This window comes from Centruroides vittatus, unplaced genomic scaffold (genome assembly GCF_030686945.1).
Source record: "Centruroides vittatus isolate TY-2023 unplaced genomic scaffold, ASM3068694v2 scaffold_1614, whole genome shotgun sequence".
NCBI classification, from domain to species: domain Eukaryota; kingdom Metazoa; phylum Arthropoda; class Arachnida; order Scorpiones; family Buthidae; genus Centruroides; species Centruroides vittatus.
This window is the reverse complement of record NW_027122684.1, coordinates 145,329-165,650: the sequence shown is the minus strand read 5'-3', so window position 1 is coordinate 165,650 and position 20,322 is coordinate 145,329. Positions and strand designations below refer to the sequence as shown.

The window sequence follows — 20,322 nt, the reverse complement described above, 5'->3', positions numbered from 1 at the left end:
GACATATCCGGAAGGACTGCCTATGAAAACCACTAATTGTTGCCACAACTATTCATAAGATTTTTAAAGTTGACACAATACCAACAGGAAGCCTCTTGGATGCTGCCATGGCAATTCATTTGTGTGCATTCTGATCTGAGCATGTTTATTTCATGAGTATAATGTATAAATAAGAGGACACTGCATTAATATTTCACTACATTAATTGTGTTCATTTCCTTCAACTTTCCTTAATTCAACATAAGGGTTTCTACTCATTATGTAAGACTGGATTAATAAAATAACCAGCCAAAAGCAAACTGCATGACTGGTTATTTATTGACCTGCCCTTATAATTAACTAATGCATTATTTGCTATTTATTTATTTGTAATGAAAAATATCCAGTAGAATTTTGCCCACTATACACAAATCTAAACCAATATTAGTGATAATGAAACATTTATAAGTTTATTGTCATTATACTAAATCAATTTTTATAACAATTTATTTTACATTTTAAGGTTGTTCTAATTAAAAAAAAAAAAATATTATATATATATATTATATATAAAAAGTTTAAACGTTATATTTTTATTGGTGCAAAACTGTTAAGAAATTAAAATTAACAAGAAATATAACTGAAAGAAAAAAACTTAATGTTATCAAGTGCAAATGCGAATGGTACTCTTTCCGGTCACCACTAAAAATTCATCATCTTGAAGATCTTTTACAGCGTCTTCAAACATTTCTTTTGTTATCATCTAGAAGAGAAAACAAATTTAATAAAATGTTAAATATTTACTGATAATTAATTTAACTTATACTAAAAAATCAATAAGAACACTTACAATATCAGAATTTTCTTTCAGCTCCAAATATGTTTTCTGATAATTGAAAGTTTGAGTTTTTCCTTTACCCTTTAGCAGATTTCTTAATGCTTGTGCAACTTCTAAACGTCGTTTTCTGATTGAACTACTCATACCAGTTGTTAGAATAGTAATATCAATTTTTCCGGAAGCAGGATCTGTGGCCGATTGCTTAAGAGCTTCTCTGTGCAATCTATAATTATTATATAATTTACCTCAATGTTTAAAGATTAAAACAACTTAGCTTGTGACTATCTAAATACCTTCTAGCTTCTTCTACATCGACCAACTCAACTGAACTAGAAAGTCTGACTTTGGCATGTGCCTCCGAAAGACGAATTAACGATTCTAATTGACGAGGAAATGCGGATACGTGGCCTCTGCCGCTCCCGACTTTTCTCATGTCAACGTAGGCTTCTATCAAAGCCTGGCCAGCCTCTTCGGTAATTTTTGGAAAAATGTAAGTTCGTGCATATGCAATGTAATCTTTTAAAACATTTAAATCCTGTAACAGGAAAAAATAGTTAAGTAGGAAAATAATAATCAGAATTTAATTTAAAAATCAATCATTAAAATAAAAGCAAATAACCAGGAATTCTTCTTCTTCTTCTTGCTGAGTCTTGTAATATAATGAAACTAAATGTCTGGCTAAACGCCTATCATATACTTCATCTTGAGGATCAAGCATAAGAAATATCAAGTCAAATCTGAAAATTTTTAATATTACAAATTAAATACAAAACGGTTTCTGAATGACTGAACAACAAAAATATTTTCGTTATATATTGTTTGGCTATTTAAAGTACAGTTGTAAGATGAATCCTAATTACATTTGAACACATTAACATACTTTAAAAATTATAAAAATTAAATTTCAGCAATCAATTCTTTTATAGAAATTCAATAATGATGATAAAAAACAAACCTTGATAATAATGTGTGAGGTAACTGAATATTTTCAATAATAGTTTTGTTTTTATTCCACTGTGATTCAATTGGATTGGCTGCGGCTAAGATTGAAGTTCGAGCATTTAGCTGACAGATAATTCCAGCTTTGGCTATGGATAGAGTCTGCTGTTCCTAAAAATAAATACTTAAAATTTAAACCTATGTTTGCTTTTTAAGTAAAAAAGAATGTGAAGGGAAATGTGACATTTTTCTTCAAGTCCTTTTCTAACAACAAAAATTTGATGTTTATACTTTCTCTTTAAAATAAACAATCCACTGGGAGTTTCACTCTAAACTGGGTCATTGGAAAATTTAAACTGTACACAAAACTGAGACAAAATAACAACTATCTGTTTTGCCAGAATAATTTTAAATAAAAAGAGTTATGCTCTATGAATGAAGTCATCTAAACTTCATTCACCAGGTGGCTGTGATTAACCTTATTCTCCAAATATTTTAGGAATCAAGTTGAGCAGTGAGCTGCTCTACTTAACTTTATACATCTAGACAGACTTTGATAAATCAGTCAGAGAGCTCTTCATATTAAAGTTGAAGTTTTCTGTTAAATACAATTAATATAAATATTATCTATAATTAATTACCTTTCCATCAATTTGAACTTTATTTATATTATTGTTGTAAATGTCTAAGAACCTGATAGAATATTAACCAAGTTAACCCAGCAGTTTGTTTGACATTAATATGTACTGTATATGTTATCATTAGTATAAATTATTTTGATTAAAGATACATCTTACTAACCTTGTATAGCTTTGCAGTTACTACTTAAAAACTTAACTGCAAAGCTATACAAGGTTAGTAAGATGTATCTGTAATTATTGCTTTGTTTGCAAGATGGATTTGATTATTTTGATTAATTAAATGTTTTTATTGAAATATTTTTACCGTTAAACCTGTAAAATGTGACACTGATGGGAACATAAAAAATGGCCATTGTTTACAGGTCAGACTATAGTTTGTTTTTTTTAAAACAACTTTGCATAAAACTAATGTATAATTATTTACAGTAAGACCCCGCTTAATGTGGGGGATGCGTTCCTAGACAACAAAGCGCTAAGCAAAACAGCATTAAATGAGGTCATTTTAATATAGAGTAAATAGGGATAGGGAAACACACGACCAAAAATAAACAAATTTTACTTTAATTTTAAGTTATTTTTATATTAATTTGTATAATAATATATGTTAAATAACACAAACATATGCACACAGAAAGGTAAAGTTCATTTTTTGTGATGAAGGTCCTGACTTTTCTGAAATTCTTGTTTTTTTGCAATAAAGTCTTGAAGTTTCATTTGTCGCTTTTTTCTTTCCTTAAGCAAATGTCGGTAGAAGATTGCATCCGAAATGCCTCGTTTTGCTTTTGCATTACTTTCAAAATCTAGATCATTTGCTAAAATTTGATCAATGATTTTGGTTATCTTACCAAACTTTTACTAAGCAAATCTGTAGAGAAATTTTTTGGGTTCTTTGTTTTCAGAATCTCTATTTTCCAGTTTCACATGAATTCCTTGTTCTTCCAGTTCTTGAAGGTCGTCATTGGTAAAGCTCTCACCAGAAATGTAACTCCTCAATATCCTGCTCCATCTATATCTCCTAGTCCTGCTATATTGATTAGGTTGAGTTTGGTCAACATAACGATACAGCGATAGGCTCGTCTCATTGAGAATTCTTGGATATCTTCATCCATAACTTCTTCCACACTTCGTTCGTGCATTTATCAGTTAATTCTTGCCAAGCGATATTTCCTATGGCATCCATGATGTTATATTTTTTCCAAAATTGCACCAAACAAACATAAATTTAAAGGAAATACACCTTTTTGCCAACTTTTGCTGATTGGTTTGTGTTCACAAATAATCAAATTATATATGAATCAATGAAATGCTGTGATAATTTAAATCAGCATAAATTTTGAGCTTTTTTTAGGCTTCGAGCAGACCGCGTTATATCGAATCAGCATTAAGTGAGGCAGCGTTAAGCAGAGTCTTATTGTATATAGAAAGTTGATATTCATGATTAATTTAAGCTGGATATTTATGATTAGAAATTTATATTAATATTTATATAATTATTTTAACTATTCACAGAAAATACATCAGCAAATCAAAGTTTTCAAAATATGAAATAAAAGGTTTTTTTAATTTATTCCATTTTCAAATACATTCTCATTTCTGATAAAAAATAATATTGTTTTTAAGATGTTGAAAATGGAATATATTATTTAAACTCATCTCGTCTACTAGTACTACAGAAATTATATTGTTTATTTAAATCAGCGGTTTCCAACCAGTGGTCCGCAAGAGCTAAAATATGGTCCGCAAAAGATTTAAAACTTTTATTCATTTTAAATTATTATTCCCACATTGATACAAACTGAATTTAATTTTTACTAAAAATGTTATGTTTTCTATTATAATAGTACTGTTAAAGCATGTTACTCTTGAGTTTAACGATTACTTATGTTAAAAGTTTTTGATTTTTAGATTGACACAGTTTATTTTTCTTAAACCTTGTGGTCCCTGCTAACAACAATGAAATCAAAGTGGTCCCTGGTCAAAAAAAAGGTTGGGAACCACTGATTTAAATAAACAATATTATTTCTGATCTGTAAGACCTAATTGCTGCATCCATAAATCCAGTATAGTAAGTCCTGTTAATTGATAAAGTACTAGTAAACGAGATAAGTTTAAATTAAGTTAAAGACACAAAGGCATATTAATTAATGAAATATATTAATTTATGGTATATCTACTAAACTTTGACATAAACAATTAAACCTTACCATCACTTCATGAAGTACTGATCTTGTACTGTCATTCATTTTATCAAACTCATCAATGCAACAAATTCCATTATCACTTAATACCAAAGCACCACTGTAAAAAGTTATTCCCATTTATACTTTGATATAAAATTTCAAATAAGATTGATTCAAATTGTTTTAGATTGAATTTAAGAAAGAAAGTTTACGTTTGTAAAACCATCTGTCTTGTTTCGGGATCTTTTGTAACGTAAGCCGTCAATCCGACTGCACTCGATCCTTTACCGGATGTGTATTGACCTCGAGGTACCAAATTATAAACGTATTGTAAAAGTTGTGATTTGCTGGTCCCAGGATCACCACAAAGTAAAATGTTGATTTCGGCTCTGAAAAGATTAAAATAAAAGCATAAAATATTAATAGATTTGTGAAGAAAGTAATGCATTTACTAGATAATTAAATCAACGAAAGATGATAGTTTGACAGATTACAACAAATTGGGCAAATAAAATTTTTCTCTACAAATTATTTGTTTAAAAGTCTTTGTCCAGAATTTGTTAACTTCATATATATAAAAGATCCTTCAAAATATATTATTGTAAGTAATGTCAATTATTATTATTATTATTATTATTATTATTATCTGAGAATGTTGTAAGGTACATTAAAACATTGGAAAACTGTTCAAGTTTAACGCTATAACTCTCACTATAACATATTCATTGTCACTTCCAGGGATGGAGAGTTAGAGTCAGAGTCGATTTTTAAAAAAATACAGACTCAGGAGTCTGTAGTAGTGTATTTTTCTGCCAATTCTCCATCTCTGGTCACTTCTCCCACAGCAGCCACAATTCTACAGCTCCTACAGATTACTTTCATTGCACAATGATAAGTGATTCTGACTTTGCAAACTGCAGACACAAAATGCCTTCTCTGTTGCATAGTTGTCATTTTTATTTACGTTGCTTCCTAGATAGTAGACAAGATGTTTGAATGCAGACAGAAAACGCGGACAGTTACTATATCGATTGGTATATATAACATACTTCTCAAATAATAATTAACATAATTACAGTACTTTAAAATGGTAGCATTCTTTTCGGAAGATCTTGTATATAATATACCAGAAATTTTTCAACTGCTTTTAACTTGGTCAGGTTCTTGTGGAAATGCCATAATGGAAACCAAATACCAGAAGGCACTATATTACTGTATTTAGGATGTATTTTAAACACAGACAATTCTTAACACAAGTGAGTAGCCTAGGGTTAATATTGTCAATTTTTAGTGTATTCCCGGTATTCAACATATTTATGGCTTGTCTTAGTTTTTTTTTAATGATTCAATTTCCAATAAATCTTGAAGAATTTTTTATCTATTGAAATTTCAAATTCTAATCTATATAACATACAGATCTAAAAGATCTGTATGTTATATAGATTAGTGATCTAAAAGATATGTTATATCTTTTAAATCTAACATACATGTTAGATCTAAAAGAGTACAAAAACAGAACTTACCTGAATTTACCCCTTCCACTGTTAACAAAATCTTTCCTTGTACCACCAAACAGCTGCAATAAGATACCTTTTTTGATATCTTCATTTTCATATATGCTTGGAGCTAATAAATATAACGTTTTAATTAATACTTTTAATTATAAATTTCATATTTAAATGTTTATATAACATATTAAGAATTTTTCACAGATAAATTCAAATTCAAGCATGCTGAATATGTTTATTAATAATTTACAGTTAAATGTATATAAAAATTTCTCTTTTAACTGACAAAAAAAAAAAAAGGTAATTTATTGATACTTTGACAAAAATATTATATAATGCAATTTGAAGTAATAAATTTGCTCATATTAACATGTCCAATTTTGAATTAAATGCAAAAAATGTTATAATAATGGCACCAACATGTAAATATATGTAATTTACAATCTTATCTTAAAATGCATATGTTAAATTTAATTGCATACTTTTATTGCCACTGGGAAAACTTGTTTGCTACACAGTTTTATTAGGCAAAAGGATTAAAAAACAATGGATTACTCAAATCAGCACAGCTACTGTTACAGCATGCAAGCGTTTGACATTTGTTTGAAATTTATGCTAAAAAATGTATTAAAATAAAGGAAAAAACAAAAAATTGTGAATCAAACACATGCGACTTTGTCTCAGATTTCAAGTTACTATAGCAACTGTCTGCTTCTGAAATTTCCTGCCAAAAATCTCAAAAGTCTGTGATTTTGCACATTCCATATTCTGTGAGAAGCGATTTTTCTCACATTTTCTGACTTTTAGGTCATTCTCACATTAAGTCATACAGCTTTGAACAAATTTATTAATATGCTTTTGATAGCCAGCAAAAATCAAGAGAATTAAACAGATTTCTAAACCACATTGTGAAAAAAACATTTTTAAGCTACTGTTTTTAAGCTACATGACTGTGTGTTATATATTTTCTTTGTTTATCTTTGTTTTTTGTACTTAATGTTCCGTTATTATGTATAGTATTTTCATTTTTGTACGGTGTATCGTGTGATCCTTTCCTTTTTTGCCCTGGTGCCATCTTTTCTTGGGGGTGCCACAATTGGAGCCCTCTAATTGGTCTGGGGTAGTGTCGTGTGCAAGAGGCCCTACTTCCAGAGTGTGGAAAGTATAAATTGAAGAACTTTCACATTGTGAGCTCTCTTTTTTTTGTTCCCTTTGGACTATTCTGGAAAAACAAAAAGAGAGAAACTAGTTGAAACCTTCAAGTGAGACACAAGTGATGACTGCCGTCAACAAAAGGACATCTTCGATGGGAATAGGACAATCTGTTTCCATCGTACCCAAATAGTGAGATATCAGCTAGTAACATAAACTGTGCATCTGAGACCACCCAAGAACTCCAATGGGACATTTAGTTCTGAAATATTGATATTTAGTACATATACATTTTTGTCATATTAGCAACCAATGTGTCATTGTGGATTTTCTAGGACTATCGCATGAAATAAATGTAGAGGAGAGGGAGGTATATAAATAATTTTTTGTCAGTTATGTGCACATGTCTTTGGTCAATTATTGAGTCCTTATCACATTATTATCTTCAGATACTCTGTGGATTTTGGTCTATGGGAGTCACTACACTACTTTCATAATCAATAAATAGATTTTAATGCAATGTACCAATCCTTTCAAATAAATTGCAGCCATTTTATGTTTACAATTAGAAAACTATAATATAATTTTCTATTATTTTTACATTTTACTTCATAATTATTTTAATATAAATTGAATTTTAAAAAATTTTGCTTACCAAGAGCATGAGCTAATCTTTCATAAATATCTGGTAATTTTGAAAGATTTCTTAATTTTTCAATTTGTTCTGCAGTAAAACGTGTACTTTGTCTACACAATCAAAATAATTTATGTAATTATTTAATGTTATATTAACAGTTAAGAAAATTATCAAAATACAAATTTACCCTTCTTCTACATCCTCGTGAAGACGTTTCTGATCAATTTTACGAAAATGCACTACATCAATGTGGGTTCGATATACGGATCTTACATTTCTTCTTCTAGTATCAACACGAACGGGACAAGCACGATATATACCTGTGACAGTCACTCTAAAATAAATTTTGGATAATCAGTATATTAAAATACAATTTAATAAATCATTTTATATTAAATTTATTAAATATCACAGTAAAAACAAACAGAAATGCTGATAACTTTATAACACTAAAATTAAAATTATTATAAAAAAGAAATGTGAATATAAATCAGTTATAAAATATTAACATTATTTAATAACAAGTAAAACAGCGTAGCCATTCTTGGGATGAGATTATGTCTTGGAGAGTACAAGCAATACGTGCACAAGTTTGTGTTGCTTGCACGTGCCATATTAACTCCACTTTCTTAGTGTTTTCAATTGTTTAACAGTATCTATGATGTTGGTACACAACTAAAAACAAATAATTATAATATAGGGTCTTTCAAAATAAATGCTACCATTTTAAATTACTGTAATTATGTTAATTATCACGTGAAAAATATGTAATGTACTGTACATCAACTGAAAAAGTCACTGTCTGAGTTTCATCTCCCATCTGCACTCAAATCTCTTGTTGTCTACTACCTTAGGAAGTGCCATTAACAAACGTGGAGACGCCACAACACAGAATGCATTTTGTGTTTTGTTAAGGAGAAAAACCTATCCTAGAAAGTCAGGATCAATCATCATTATGCAATGTGAGTAATCTGCAGGAGCTGCAGAAGCTGTAGTGAGTGTAGGAAATCCTAACATATCACATGAGGAGGAAAACTTCATATCACACACGTTGAGAAATTATAATGTTCAAATATGGTTTTTCAATGTTTTAATGTACACTACAATGGTAGCAAATAATAACTAACATAATTACAATAATTAAAATGGTAGCATTTTTTTTTGGAAGACCCTGTATTACACATTAAATTTTTAACCCAAACTGTAAAACTATAAAAATTTGCATCAAAATATTACCTATCTCCAGGTTGGATAGAATCCACAAGATCATTATGAGCATATAGCAAAACTGTATGAGGTGTCTGACCAGGTGGCATATCATCTAGATAAATTACATTTTATCATAAACTTTATCTCTTTGCATCATATTAATTTAATAATAAATAATAATTAAAACAAACCTGGAGACTCTTGCAACTTGACAACTTGTTTATCTGAGAATGCCGATCTGTTATGAATGAGGGTAAATGTATGATTTGTATTGCAATTTTGGCAGACGGTCGGCTCGGTTATTCTTCCTCTGTCTAACTCAGAAGTGACGGTAAAATGACAAATATTACATTTGAAGAAAGCTTCTCTCATTTCAGGAATAATATTAGATGTTCGAATTACCATGCCACCAATCGTTATTAATTGGTCAATATCTAGAATCAATAGAATACAAAATAATATTATAACCAAAATAAATCTATCGACAAAATTTTACAAATGTTACAAACCTTCGGGATTTAACAATCTCAAATTCCTTGTCTTTTCAGCATTGAATGGACGAACCTGAATTTGATGAGGAAGATCCGTGTCAGGATAGAGTTGGAAAAATAGCTCATTTACGGCCATATCAAATGTCGGAATTACTTCTTGGGGATAACAGATTAATTGATGATACAGAATTTCATCAAAATTTTTTAAATGAGAACAATTGACATTCATAAATGGTTCCTCTAGTGTGTTAATCTGTAATGCATTCATGCTGTTTTATAATGAAATTTAAAATACGGCATAATTAAATAATAAATTTAATATTTTACTTCATCCAATTTTTGCAAATATATTGGCTGGTCTATATCATGGCTAGCTACTCTTTCATCTCTTTCTAACTCACTATCTATGTAGTTTTGAATAAAGTTTTTAAACTTTTCTTTACAACGACTGACGACAACATCTGTTCCCCAAATAACAAGCTGAGGTCCTTCCTGATCACTTAATGCCATAGGAACATCACCACTATGATTGTCCTAGAAACAGAAACGTATCAAATAAACTGAAAAAAACTTTGTTAACTTGAGCAAAATAATATATTACCTGATCCACTGCATTTAAATCGACCTGTCGCAATCTTCTTTCACTTCGGATATCACTCCGATGACGAATTGGAGTTCCCCGACTAAAAATTTAACATATAATTCAATATCTTTGAGGTAAAAGTAAACAAAGTAAGCTAATTTAGTTTAAACTTGATCATACTTAGATCTAGGCGTTCCCATTCCTGCTGAACTAGGCGTTCCATAATTTAAAGGAGAACTCAAATCAATTTCACTAAAACCTAAAAGAGTATATATATTAAACATTAAACTAATTCTGAAACTGCCATTAAAATATTTTCAAATAAATCTAGGTAAAGGCTTATAACTTATACAAGTAATGTATATGATAGTAATAGCTCCAACAAAGTTTGTTTCAAATGCTCACATCATTTAGTTTGTTAAATTAAAATTTCTGTCTTATGTATATTTAAAGTTTACTAACATTAATTTATATTTTCTTTTACACAACTTGAATAACAGCATAATAACCAATAGCCACTAATTATATACATTATTTTATGGTGAATAATAATGAGTAATAATAGTGAGCAGTAAATATTTATTTAGGAATATATCTGACCCACATGGTCTGGTTGGTTAAACCAAATCTCAACATAAAGCAAGAGAGCATTACATACATATTTTGTGAAATTTTGCTTAATCTTGGTACTTACTTGGTTAATTGAGGATTAAATAATTGGCAGTGTCATCCTGGCTTTTTTATAGCAATTACCAATCCATTTGCCAAACACATTTTTTATTCACCTGTTTACTTTTTTTACCAGCCGCAAGTGAAAAGACAACTGATGATATAAAATAAAGTGCAGAGTTTTTATGACTGAGTTTCTTAAGCAACATTATTTTTGTTTATTAACAGCAAAATTGTATTGGACCAAGACTTATTCACATTCTGTGATACTCTTTTTCACTGAGTAACTTTTTTAAATTTCAGGACTGTTCTGTGGCTATTCACCATTCCAATCAGATGATAAAAGCAATTGGCAGATGAATATGATTTTTGCAAATTGCATATTTTGTGATAGGTAATGGATCCCTAATTGGGGTTCTACCGTGCATATAAAAATTATTAAAGGAATTGAACAAATATAACTACAGTTCCAATAAAAATCTTTATTACTTAATATTAACTGGTCTAATCACTGAAATCCCATCTGGCAATATATCTGAATGTACTGTACCTTACAATTATTCACACATGATACTGAAATAATAAACATGTCCCCAGACTAAAGTATTTTTATAAAATGGATCCCATATCTTCTATAAATAACAAGAAAAGCTTTCAAATATGAAATATCGGTAGGGGACAATAGAGGTAGTTAAGCCATCCCAAGAAATTTTCTAGTGTATCAAATCCCAGATATGTTAGGCTCTGTCTTACTGTCTGGCTACTCCCATTTTGGACCTGTTAAACCCATGATGGGTACGATTAAGTTAAAAAAAAAAACCCTTTTAGTGCTCACAGAGTGAAACAACATATGAAATATATCATTTTTTCCAGCTAATAACTGTAATTGTTATATTATACACAGTTATCTTGATTACTAACTACATCAGGTAATCTTGCATTATAATATTTTTAATAATTAGATGTTATATAAACTAAGGTAATAAATTATTTATAAAAAATACAATATATTCACAAAATAGACAATTCATAATACTTAAATAAAATTTATAAATTCTATCCTTTATATCTATTTAACAAAATAAAAACTAAAAAAATGTATTTAATAGCTTTAATCTTTATTAAATTATAATTAATTTAAAGAAAATTTCAATTCTATATGTTAGTAATTTCTCAAATTAAGCATTTACTGCTATCTTTGTAACAACTATTATTTAAAATACAGTCAATACATTTTTACATACCAGTATGAGGACTGGTTGGAGGAACTTCTAAACTGCTTTGAAGAGAAGCCATTAAAGGGCTAGGAGAAGATTCTGCTATAGCAATTTCACTATCTCTATTTAATCTTCTAGAAGCTATTTATATAAAATCAAATCTTTGAAATATTTACAATATATTAACAGCCAAAATAAGTTATAAAACTAACGTGTCTGTCTTGAACTTCTTGGAGTTCCTCGTAAACTCTTTGCAGCTGAAAAACGATTACAGGTTATCTTACCAGACACTTTAAAAATATTAAAGGCAATTGATAAAATTAATAAATAATACTCACGAGTAATTCTTGCACTTTTTGCTATAATAAAAAGTTTAAATAATAATTATATTAAATCATAAAAAGAAATTCTTTTAAGAATAATTAATATTTTAAAAAAAAAATAGAAAAAATGTAATGCTAAATTCTAATTTTAGAATGTGATTTATCATGACATTTTAATTCTCATTTAGCATTTCTCATGACATTTGTTCTTTAAAATGTAGAAAAAATAAACCATAGTTAATGATACCTTAACATGTAATTTGTTCAATGATATACAGTAGAGCATCGATTATCTGAATCAATTGGGAACTGCGGTTGTTCGGAAAATCGATTTTTTGGATAACCGATTATGTATGAAAAAATACATTATTAATATAGTATATCCCAATAATAGTACACTGGAACCTCGCTTAACGAGCACCTCGCACAACGAGTATTTCGCATAATGAGTGATGAGGAGAGGGGAAGTCCCGAATTGTGCGCATGCGACATGCTCCATCACTCTGTGTTTAGCAGTCGTTCCACTAGCATCTTAGTGTCAACTGTGATCACATATTTTTCCAAACTTGTGTTCCCACATATTACTTATAAACATCAACAACCATAGCCCGTTATATAATAAACACGCCAAACAATATGCCAAATTCTTGGGTCATTAAATTTAATGACCGATTCCAAATTAAATTTTAGAAATGTTTGAATTAAAAATTAACTATTTATAATTATTAATTAAGTTTAATACGAGATGGAAACATAACTGCCTACCTCTAGTCAAATTAATTAATTTCTAATATTTAATTATAGCTTTTGTATCGATTTTGTTTTCGACACTGTTTCACATAAAACACATAGTTAATTAACAATTAACTTTATTCACTCTCGGATACAACTGACTGGGGTGACGACTGCACAAGAACTCAGCTCCCCGACAACGAAAGTATGTAGGAATTTTCACCCCTGACCTGACACTCAGATCAAGTTACACCCGACCGTTACAACAGATCTTCCCCTCTAAAACGAAGTCTCGGAGATGTGCAGGTAGTGTCCGTGTTCTAGAGCTCTTTCTAACAGGTGGTCCTTGTCTTGATGTTGATTATTCTGGGGAGCTGGATGTTGGTTATTCTGAGAAACTGGATGTTGCCTGTTCTGGAGTGGTTGTTCTCTTCGAGCTATCAGTTGATCAATATGTCTCCTTTCTATAGTTCCTTCTGGTGAAGCTATCATGTATGTATATGGTCCGGTCTTCTTTGTCACCTTACCTGGTTTCCACTTCTTTGCGTCTCTATAGCATCTGTAATTGATGTTGTCTCCTATCTGGAATTCTCGTATTCTTGTTTCCTCTATTCTATCCTTATATAGGTGTGGATTTAGTCGATCATAGATGGTACGTAGTCTTCTTCCCATCAACAGTTCTGCTGCCGTTTTACCTGTAGTACTACTAGGTGTTGTGCGTAAGCTAAACAAAAGTCTGGGGAGCAACACTTCAGTTTTTTCTTGGTTGTGATGTAATTTTTCAATTCTCCTCTTTATAGTTTGCACTTGTCTCTCTACTTGTCCGTTGGAAGAGGGATGATATGGAGGGGTAAATATGTGCTGTATCCCATTTTTACGTATAAATTCTTCCATTTCTTGGGATTTAAAGCTTTGGTGATTGTCTGATACAATTGTATTTGGTAGTCCATGTGTACTAAATATTCTCCTCAATAATTTCACGGTTTCCTGGGTTGACTGCGTTTGTACTTCTTCTACCTCCACCCACTTCGAATAAGCATCCACTAGAATAAAATATGTATGTCCATAGTGTGGTCCTGCATGATCAATGTGTACTCGGTCCCAGGGTCCCGAGGGTGATGGCCAATGAGTATCCTTAACTGGGGTTGGGTTTGACCTCTGTTCTTGGCATTTTCTACACATCGATACAGTCTCTTCAATTTGGGAGTCCATTTCAGGCCACCAAAAATAGCTTCTGGCTGTTCTTTTCATTCTAGACATACCCTCATGTGTGGAGTGTAACAGGTGTAATAGCTGTGGTTGCAAGGTTCTAGGGATAACTACTCTTTGTCCCCATAAAATGCAACCGCGGTGAATTGAAAGTTCTAGTTTTCGCCTAGAAAAAGGCATAAGTTCTTCTGGACTACTCAGTGGCCATCCGTGTAAGATTGCATGTTCAACTCTTTTTAACACTGAGTCTTTGTTTGTTTCTCTGCTTACTTCCTGAGATGTGATGGGCAATTCTGGCTGTTCAAATATAAGGAATATCTCTCCTGGTTCAGGGATAGTCTTGTCTTCCACAGTAGTTGGTATACGAGATAATGCATCGACATTAGTCATCTCTGCTGACCGACGATGTTCAATCTTATATGAGTATGCTGCTAATCTTAAACACCAACGAATCATTCTGGGTGAGATTAAATCAGGAATTGGTTTAGCAGGGTTCAGAAGGCCCACAACTGGCTTACAATCCGTATATATAGTAAAATTTCGGGCAGCTAGGTAATTATGAAATTTTGTAATGCCAAAGATTATAGCTAATACTTCTCTCTCGAATTGTGAATAATTTCTTTCTGCTGGGTGAAGTGTCCTCGATGCAAAGTATATAGGAGCTTCGGATCCATCTGGTAATATGTGTGAAAGGACTGCTCCCACTCCATATGGTGAAGCATCACAGGATAACACTACTGGTTTATTTAAATTATAATGGATTAATAATGTTTCTGGTGTTAACATCTTTTTTATTTTCACGAATGCTTTGCTGTGTTCTTTTTTCCAGATCCATTGTTTGTTTTTATCAAGGAGTCTATATAAGGGTTCAGCTTCGGTTGCTTTATCTTTCAAAAATCTATCATAGAAGTTTACAAATCCCAAAAATGCTTGTAATTCTTGTTTGTTTTTCGGTTCCGGAACCTGTTGGATCGCCGCAATTTTCTCCGGTGTGGGCCGAATGCCCTGAGCATCTATCAAATATCCTAAAAATTTAAGTTGGTTAGTCTTGAATAGGCATTTGTTTTCGTTTAGTTTTAGTCCAGCTTCTGAAATCCGGTTAAGAATTTTCCTCAACTTTTGATGTAGGGCTTCTTCATTGAGTCCCATGACAAGTATATCATCTATCATCACAATTGTCCCTGGAATACCTCCTACGATCTTTTCCATCTCTCTCTGGCAAATAGCTGGACAACTACTCACTCCAAATGGTAACCTTTTCATTCTGTATAACCCCTTGCATGTGTTGATAGTCAGAATCTCAGACGACTCCTGGTCCACAGGAAATTGGAAGTACGCTTCCTTGAAATCAAGCTTGGCAAATACCTTTCCACCAGATAGTGAAGCAAGTATATCGTTAATGGCCGGCAATGGGTATACATCTACTTTTATTGCCTCTCTGTTTACAGTGCAGCGGTAATCTCCACATAAACGTACACTTCCATCTGGTTTTGCAACGGGTACCACAGGAGTGGCCCACTTAGAAGTTCTAACTGGTTCTATAACTCCTAACTGATGAAGTCGATTCAACTCTTGTTCTACCTTTGTTCTCAATGCAAAAGGAACCTGTCTTGCCCGCATAAAAATAGGCTTAGCTTCTTTATTTATCGCTAAACTGACTGCCTCGCCTCTAAATAGACCCATTTCTGAATTATTGAATAAATGCTGGAATTCTTGTATCAGATCGTCTGCATCATGTTGGTGATAAAGTCCCTCTATTCTGATTCCTAATGGTTCAAACCAATTTCTTCCAACAAGTCCTGGTCCATTTCCTTTAATTACTAACAATGGCAGATTCCTAATTTTTCCTTTAAATTGTACCCTCACCATTGTAGTACCCACTACCTCCAGATTCTGATCAGTCCATGTCTGTAATTTGACTTCTTCCGGCTCTAACTTGTCTCGCTGGATTTTGATTTCTTTTAAGGTCCGTTCGCTCACTACAGTGTACCCAGCCCCTGAATCAATTTCCATCAGGATTGGTATATTTTCAATCTTGAGTAAGATTTTTAAGGGTGGTATCTTACTTCCCTGTATTTTGAATAGAGATGTATATTCCTCGACCTGGTTAGACATCAAATTTTTATGTTCCTCAATTCGGTGTACTTTGGCTCTCTGGCTGGATATCTCTTTCCGTGGTGCCCCAATTTGGTTTCTTCCCTGGTTTGCAAATTTTCTTTGTCCACTCTTTTGTTTCGTGATACACGCCTTTTCTATGTGTCCCTTGTTTCTGCAGAAGTTACAGATTACCTGAGCAAATCGGCAATTATTCGGGTTATGACTTCCGGTGCATCGAAAACAGCGTAATATGGCCGGCTGATTCTTTCTCTTGTAGTCCGCCTTTAAGTTATACACTTGGGTGTTGTTTCCGTCTGACCCAAGCTGGCTAACATCGTTAGACGCTGCCTCTGCTGCCAATGCTGCATCCAAAATGGCCTTATAAGTAGTGTCCGTTTTCGCCAATAACACGTGTTGTATTCCTTTATCCCTTAAACCTGCCACTAGCCTATCTCTTAACATACGCTCTAGTGAGGCGCCGAAGTTGCAATTCATTGCAATTTTCCGTAGTTCCGCGACATAGTCGTTGATACTCTCTCCCGGTTTTTGCGACCTCTGGTTAAATTTGAACGATTCGACGATTTCACTAGGTTTCGGGTTAAAATGGCTATCAAGAGCAGTAAGTACTTCATTGAAGTTAACTTGTGTCGTTTCTTTCGGCGCTATGAGTGTGACTACAAGTTCATATAAAGTTTCACCGCATACAGTAAAAAATAAAGCACACTTATCTTGGTCATTTTCAATCTGGTTTGCCTTCAAGCAAAAATTAAAGCGGTCCTTGTAAGTTTTCCACTGGCTGTCCATCTTGAATGGTTCGAAACGAACTCCACTGGTTGATGTTCCTGGGAACGACATTTCCGGCTTTTTATATCGAATTGTAATTTCTGCTGGCAAGTCTGTATGTTAATCCTCGTCGCCAATTTTGTATCGAGTTTGTTTTCGACACTGTTTCACATAAAACACATAGTTAATTAACAATTAACTTTATTCACTCTCGGATACAACTGACTGGAGTGACGACTGCACAAGAACTCAGCTCCCCGACAACAAAAGTATGTAGGAATTTTCACCCCTGACCTGACACTCAGATCAAGTTACACCCGACCGTTACAACAATAGCCTTTACATAACCGAAGAATTTGGCATATCGTTTGCAGTGTTTATCAAACATATTGGCTGTGATTTTTTTTTTCTTTGTTTCTGCAAATCGAATTCTCATTCCAGGATGGTTCATTCTGCGCTAGAAAAGATGACGGTAATTCATGCTCCTTAACAGTGTGTATTGTACAATTTTTTTTAAATAAACGTTATACATAAAACATTTGAGCATTTTTTCAGCGTGGAACGCATTATTGTATTTTACATTAATTTCTATGGGAAAAAATTGTTTTGCTTTAATGAATGTTTCGCATTACGAGTAAGACTCTGGAACGAATTATGCTCGTTAAGCGAGGTTCCACTGTATATTAATATATCCCATGTTTAAATTTTTCTCCATTGCGTGTCGCTTCACGTTGAATTTTCATCGATGTTAAGCCTAACAAAAATTTTTATATTAATAATCGTGGCTATTGCATCGTTAAAAATTATTTCTTTATTTTGTACAAACAAAATAAATATATTGAAAAATATAAAAACAAAAAAAAATTATACTTTAGAAGTTAATCTACTATCAAAAACGTTCTATTCAGCACGACACATCCAACTGGAATGCTTTCGGTTAACCAACGTTTCGGTTGATCGGCATTCGGACAATCGACGCTCTACTGTATTTACTATTTAATTCAAAGATTTATGTAATCTCTTTTGACATGTTCTAATTTATATAAATCCTCAATAATATCATTATTACTCAATTGAATTAAAGAATATTTGTGAAGAATTTTCTTCTGCTTGATGTAAAAACCTAAAGAAATGTTAAATTTTAATCATCTTAATCACAGAAAGAAAAGGTATAGAAGAAATAATGATGACGTTAACTGATAACCAAATTAATATTCCAAAATTCATTCATTGTCATCAATCTTTTACAATAAAAATAAACAAAATAAAAGATAAAAGTCACAGGATAAAAGTTTGATAATGTACATTAACTGTTTATTTCATAATAAATGTGGAGAGATAATACTTATGAGCAATTGAAATAAACAATTGATGCAAAAGCAGATATAAAAAACAAATGTATACCATTATAAATATAATTATTATTGATTTTAAGATGGCTGAAAACATTCGTTTATCGTAAAAATTACTGATAATAATAAACGATGCTTTTAGCCCATGACTATAAATTAGATAGAGTTAGATAACCCAGTAAATAAGATTTAACAATTTGGAAAGCTTATCACACCAAGGCTGACAGAAAGGACCAGATCTTTTACAAAAAAGTTAAGTCTTTAATAATCACATTTCAAATTTAGGTAAGGATGCGTTTTGGGTACAAGAATCCCTCATCAGCTTACAAACACATGGCACCAACAAAATAATTATAACACTTAGATATTCCTTTGTATTGGTTAACTATAATATATACAGTGCACTGTATATAAAGAGTGCACTGTATTATATGCTATACTTTATATTTTGAATAATAAACATATTTTGAATTAAAAAAGAAATAATTTAATTTTGATGTATAAATTCGAATTTCAAAATAAAATTCTAAAATATTTAATCGATTAACACTTACGTGTTCCATGAGGTGTTCTGGATGCTAAAAATATAAAATAGTAATTTACTAAAATTATTTAACATTAAAACATACATATATTAAACTCATCCTACTTCTTATTCATAACATATTTTTTTTAGAAATAATATAAATCAAATAAACTTAATTGTAGAAATCAAATGTTTAGAAGAATAATTTATTTCAACAGACCTCAAAATGACTTTTTTAAATTAATTCTTTGTTCAAAATAAGATGTTTTTCTAAATGTTCTTCGCAGATGCATTTTCAATGCATTAAAAATGATTGAAAATATATGATTTAGACATCATTTTATCTGATAATAGAGTAAGATGCTTCAAAAAACATCACGACAACTCATTTTGGATTTTATTACTGTGTAAGTTCAAATGCTTTCTATAAAAGATGCATACGATTGTACGGATAATATGATTCTTCAGCAAGAATATAAAAAATTCCTACTAACTTGGACAAATTTTTTGAAAAATTGTAGAGCAATTTAAACTTTGTTGACAATAGAAAAATTATAATTATGGTAGAACCTGATTATCCAAGAGAATGTGGAACGATGCTAACTTTGATAACCAAAAGTGTGTTATTGTAGTTTCTCATTTGTCCTAATATAATTTTAACAATTACTTCTGTGCAAAAGGTAGTACTTTAAATTATTCTAAAATATCCTTTTATAAAAAATTTTGATCTTAGCTCTAATGAGAAAACCATAGAATAGCATATTTCAATACATAAATAATTAAACTATTTTAATTAAACACAAAATATTCATTTACACTTGTAAATGTTGTAAGGCATTTATGATTCCCTATTTATTTCAGTGAAAGAATAATAAAATAATATATTCAGGAAAAGATATAAAATGAAATTACACAGAAGTTTGAAAGAAAGTTTCATAAGCCAGATACTATAGACAAATTATTAAATAAATTGCTCTTTTGAATTTATTAAATTTCTGAACAGAGATGAACTGGATTTAAATTGACACTAGGAAATACTTTTCACCAGTGCATAAGGGTGGCTTATCAGCACAAACACCAACAGATTGTATCCCCTTTTGCTTAGAAAATTTTGGTACTTCTCACAAGTGAGATAAATTTGGAGTAATTTCCTTGCTGGAAATGAACTAATGTTTTCTTTATCTGAAAAATATGAAACCAAGGAATTCAGTCTCTATTACAGACTATATTTATCATGATGTAATGTACAGAGAGGAA

General features: G+C 31.2%; 1 protein-coding gene across 1 annotated transcript in view; it reads right to left on the bottom strand.

Annotated features, from left to right (window-relative positions):
• Positions 1-556: 556 nt before the first annotated feature.
• Positions 557-20,322, bottom strand: part of dpa (disc proliferation abnormal) — a 29,175-nt gene continuing 9,409 nt past the window's right edge. Inside the window, exons 8-27 of the mRNA XM_067285141.1 lie at positions 19,094-19,117; positions 12,382-12,402; positions 12,256-12,300; positions 12,071-12,184; positions 10,338-10,416; positions 10,176-10,257; positions 9,902-10,108; positions 9,593-9,827; positions 9,275-9,517; positions 9,111-9,195; positions 8,062-8,208; positions 7,893-7,984; positions 6,101-6,203; positions 4,790-4,966; positions 4,602-4,695; positions 1,773-1,927; positions 1,437-1,554; positions 1,111-1,352; positions 830-1,040; positions 557-742 (exon numbers count right to left, since the gene is read on the bottom strand). Of these exons, the coding sequence (XP_067141242.1) occupies positions 644-742; positions 830-1,040; positions 1,111-1,352; positions 1,437-1,554; positions 1,773-1,927; positions 4,602-4,695; positions 4,790-4,966; positions 6,101-6,203; positions 7,893-7,984; positions 8,062-8,208; positions 9,111-9,195; positions 9,275-9,517; positions 9,593-9,827; positions 9,902-10,108; positions 10,176-10,257; positions 10,338-10,416; positions 12,071-12,184; positions 12,256-12,300; positions 12,382-12,402; positions 19,094-19,117 (2,573 nt within the window). The 3' untranslated portion in view covers positions 557-643. The remainder of the gene's footprint in view (positions 743-829; positions 1,041-1,110; positions 1,353-1,436; positions 1,555-1,772; positions 1,928-4,601; positions 4,696-4,789; positions 4,967-6,100; positions 6,204-7,892; positions 7,985-8,061; positions 8,209-9,110; positions 9,196-9,274; positions 9,518-9,592; positions 9,828-9,901; positions 10,109-10,175; positions 10,258-10,337; positions 10,417-12,070; positions 12,185-12,255; positions 12,301-12,381; positions 12,403-19,093; positions 19,118-20,322) is intronic.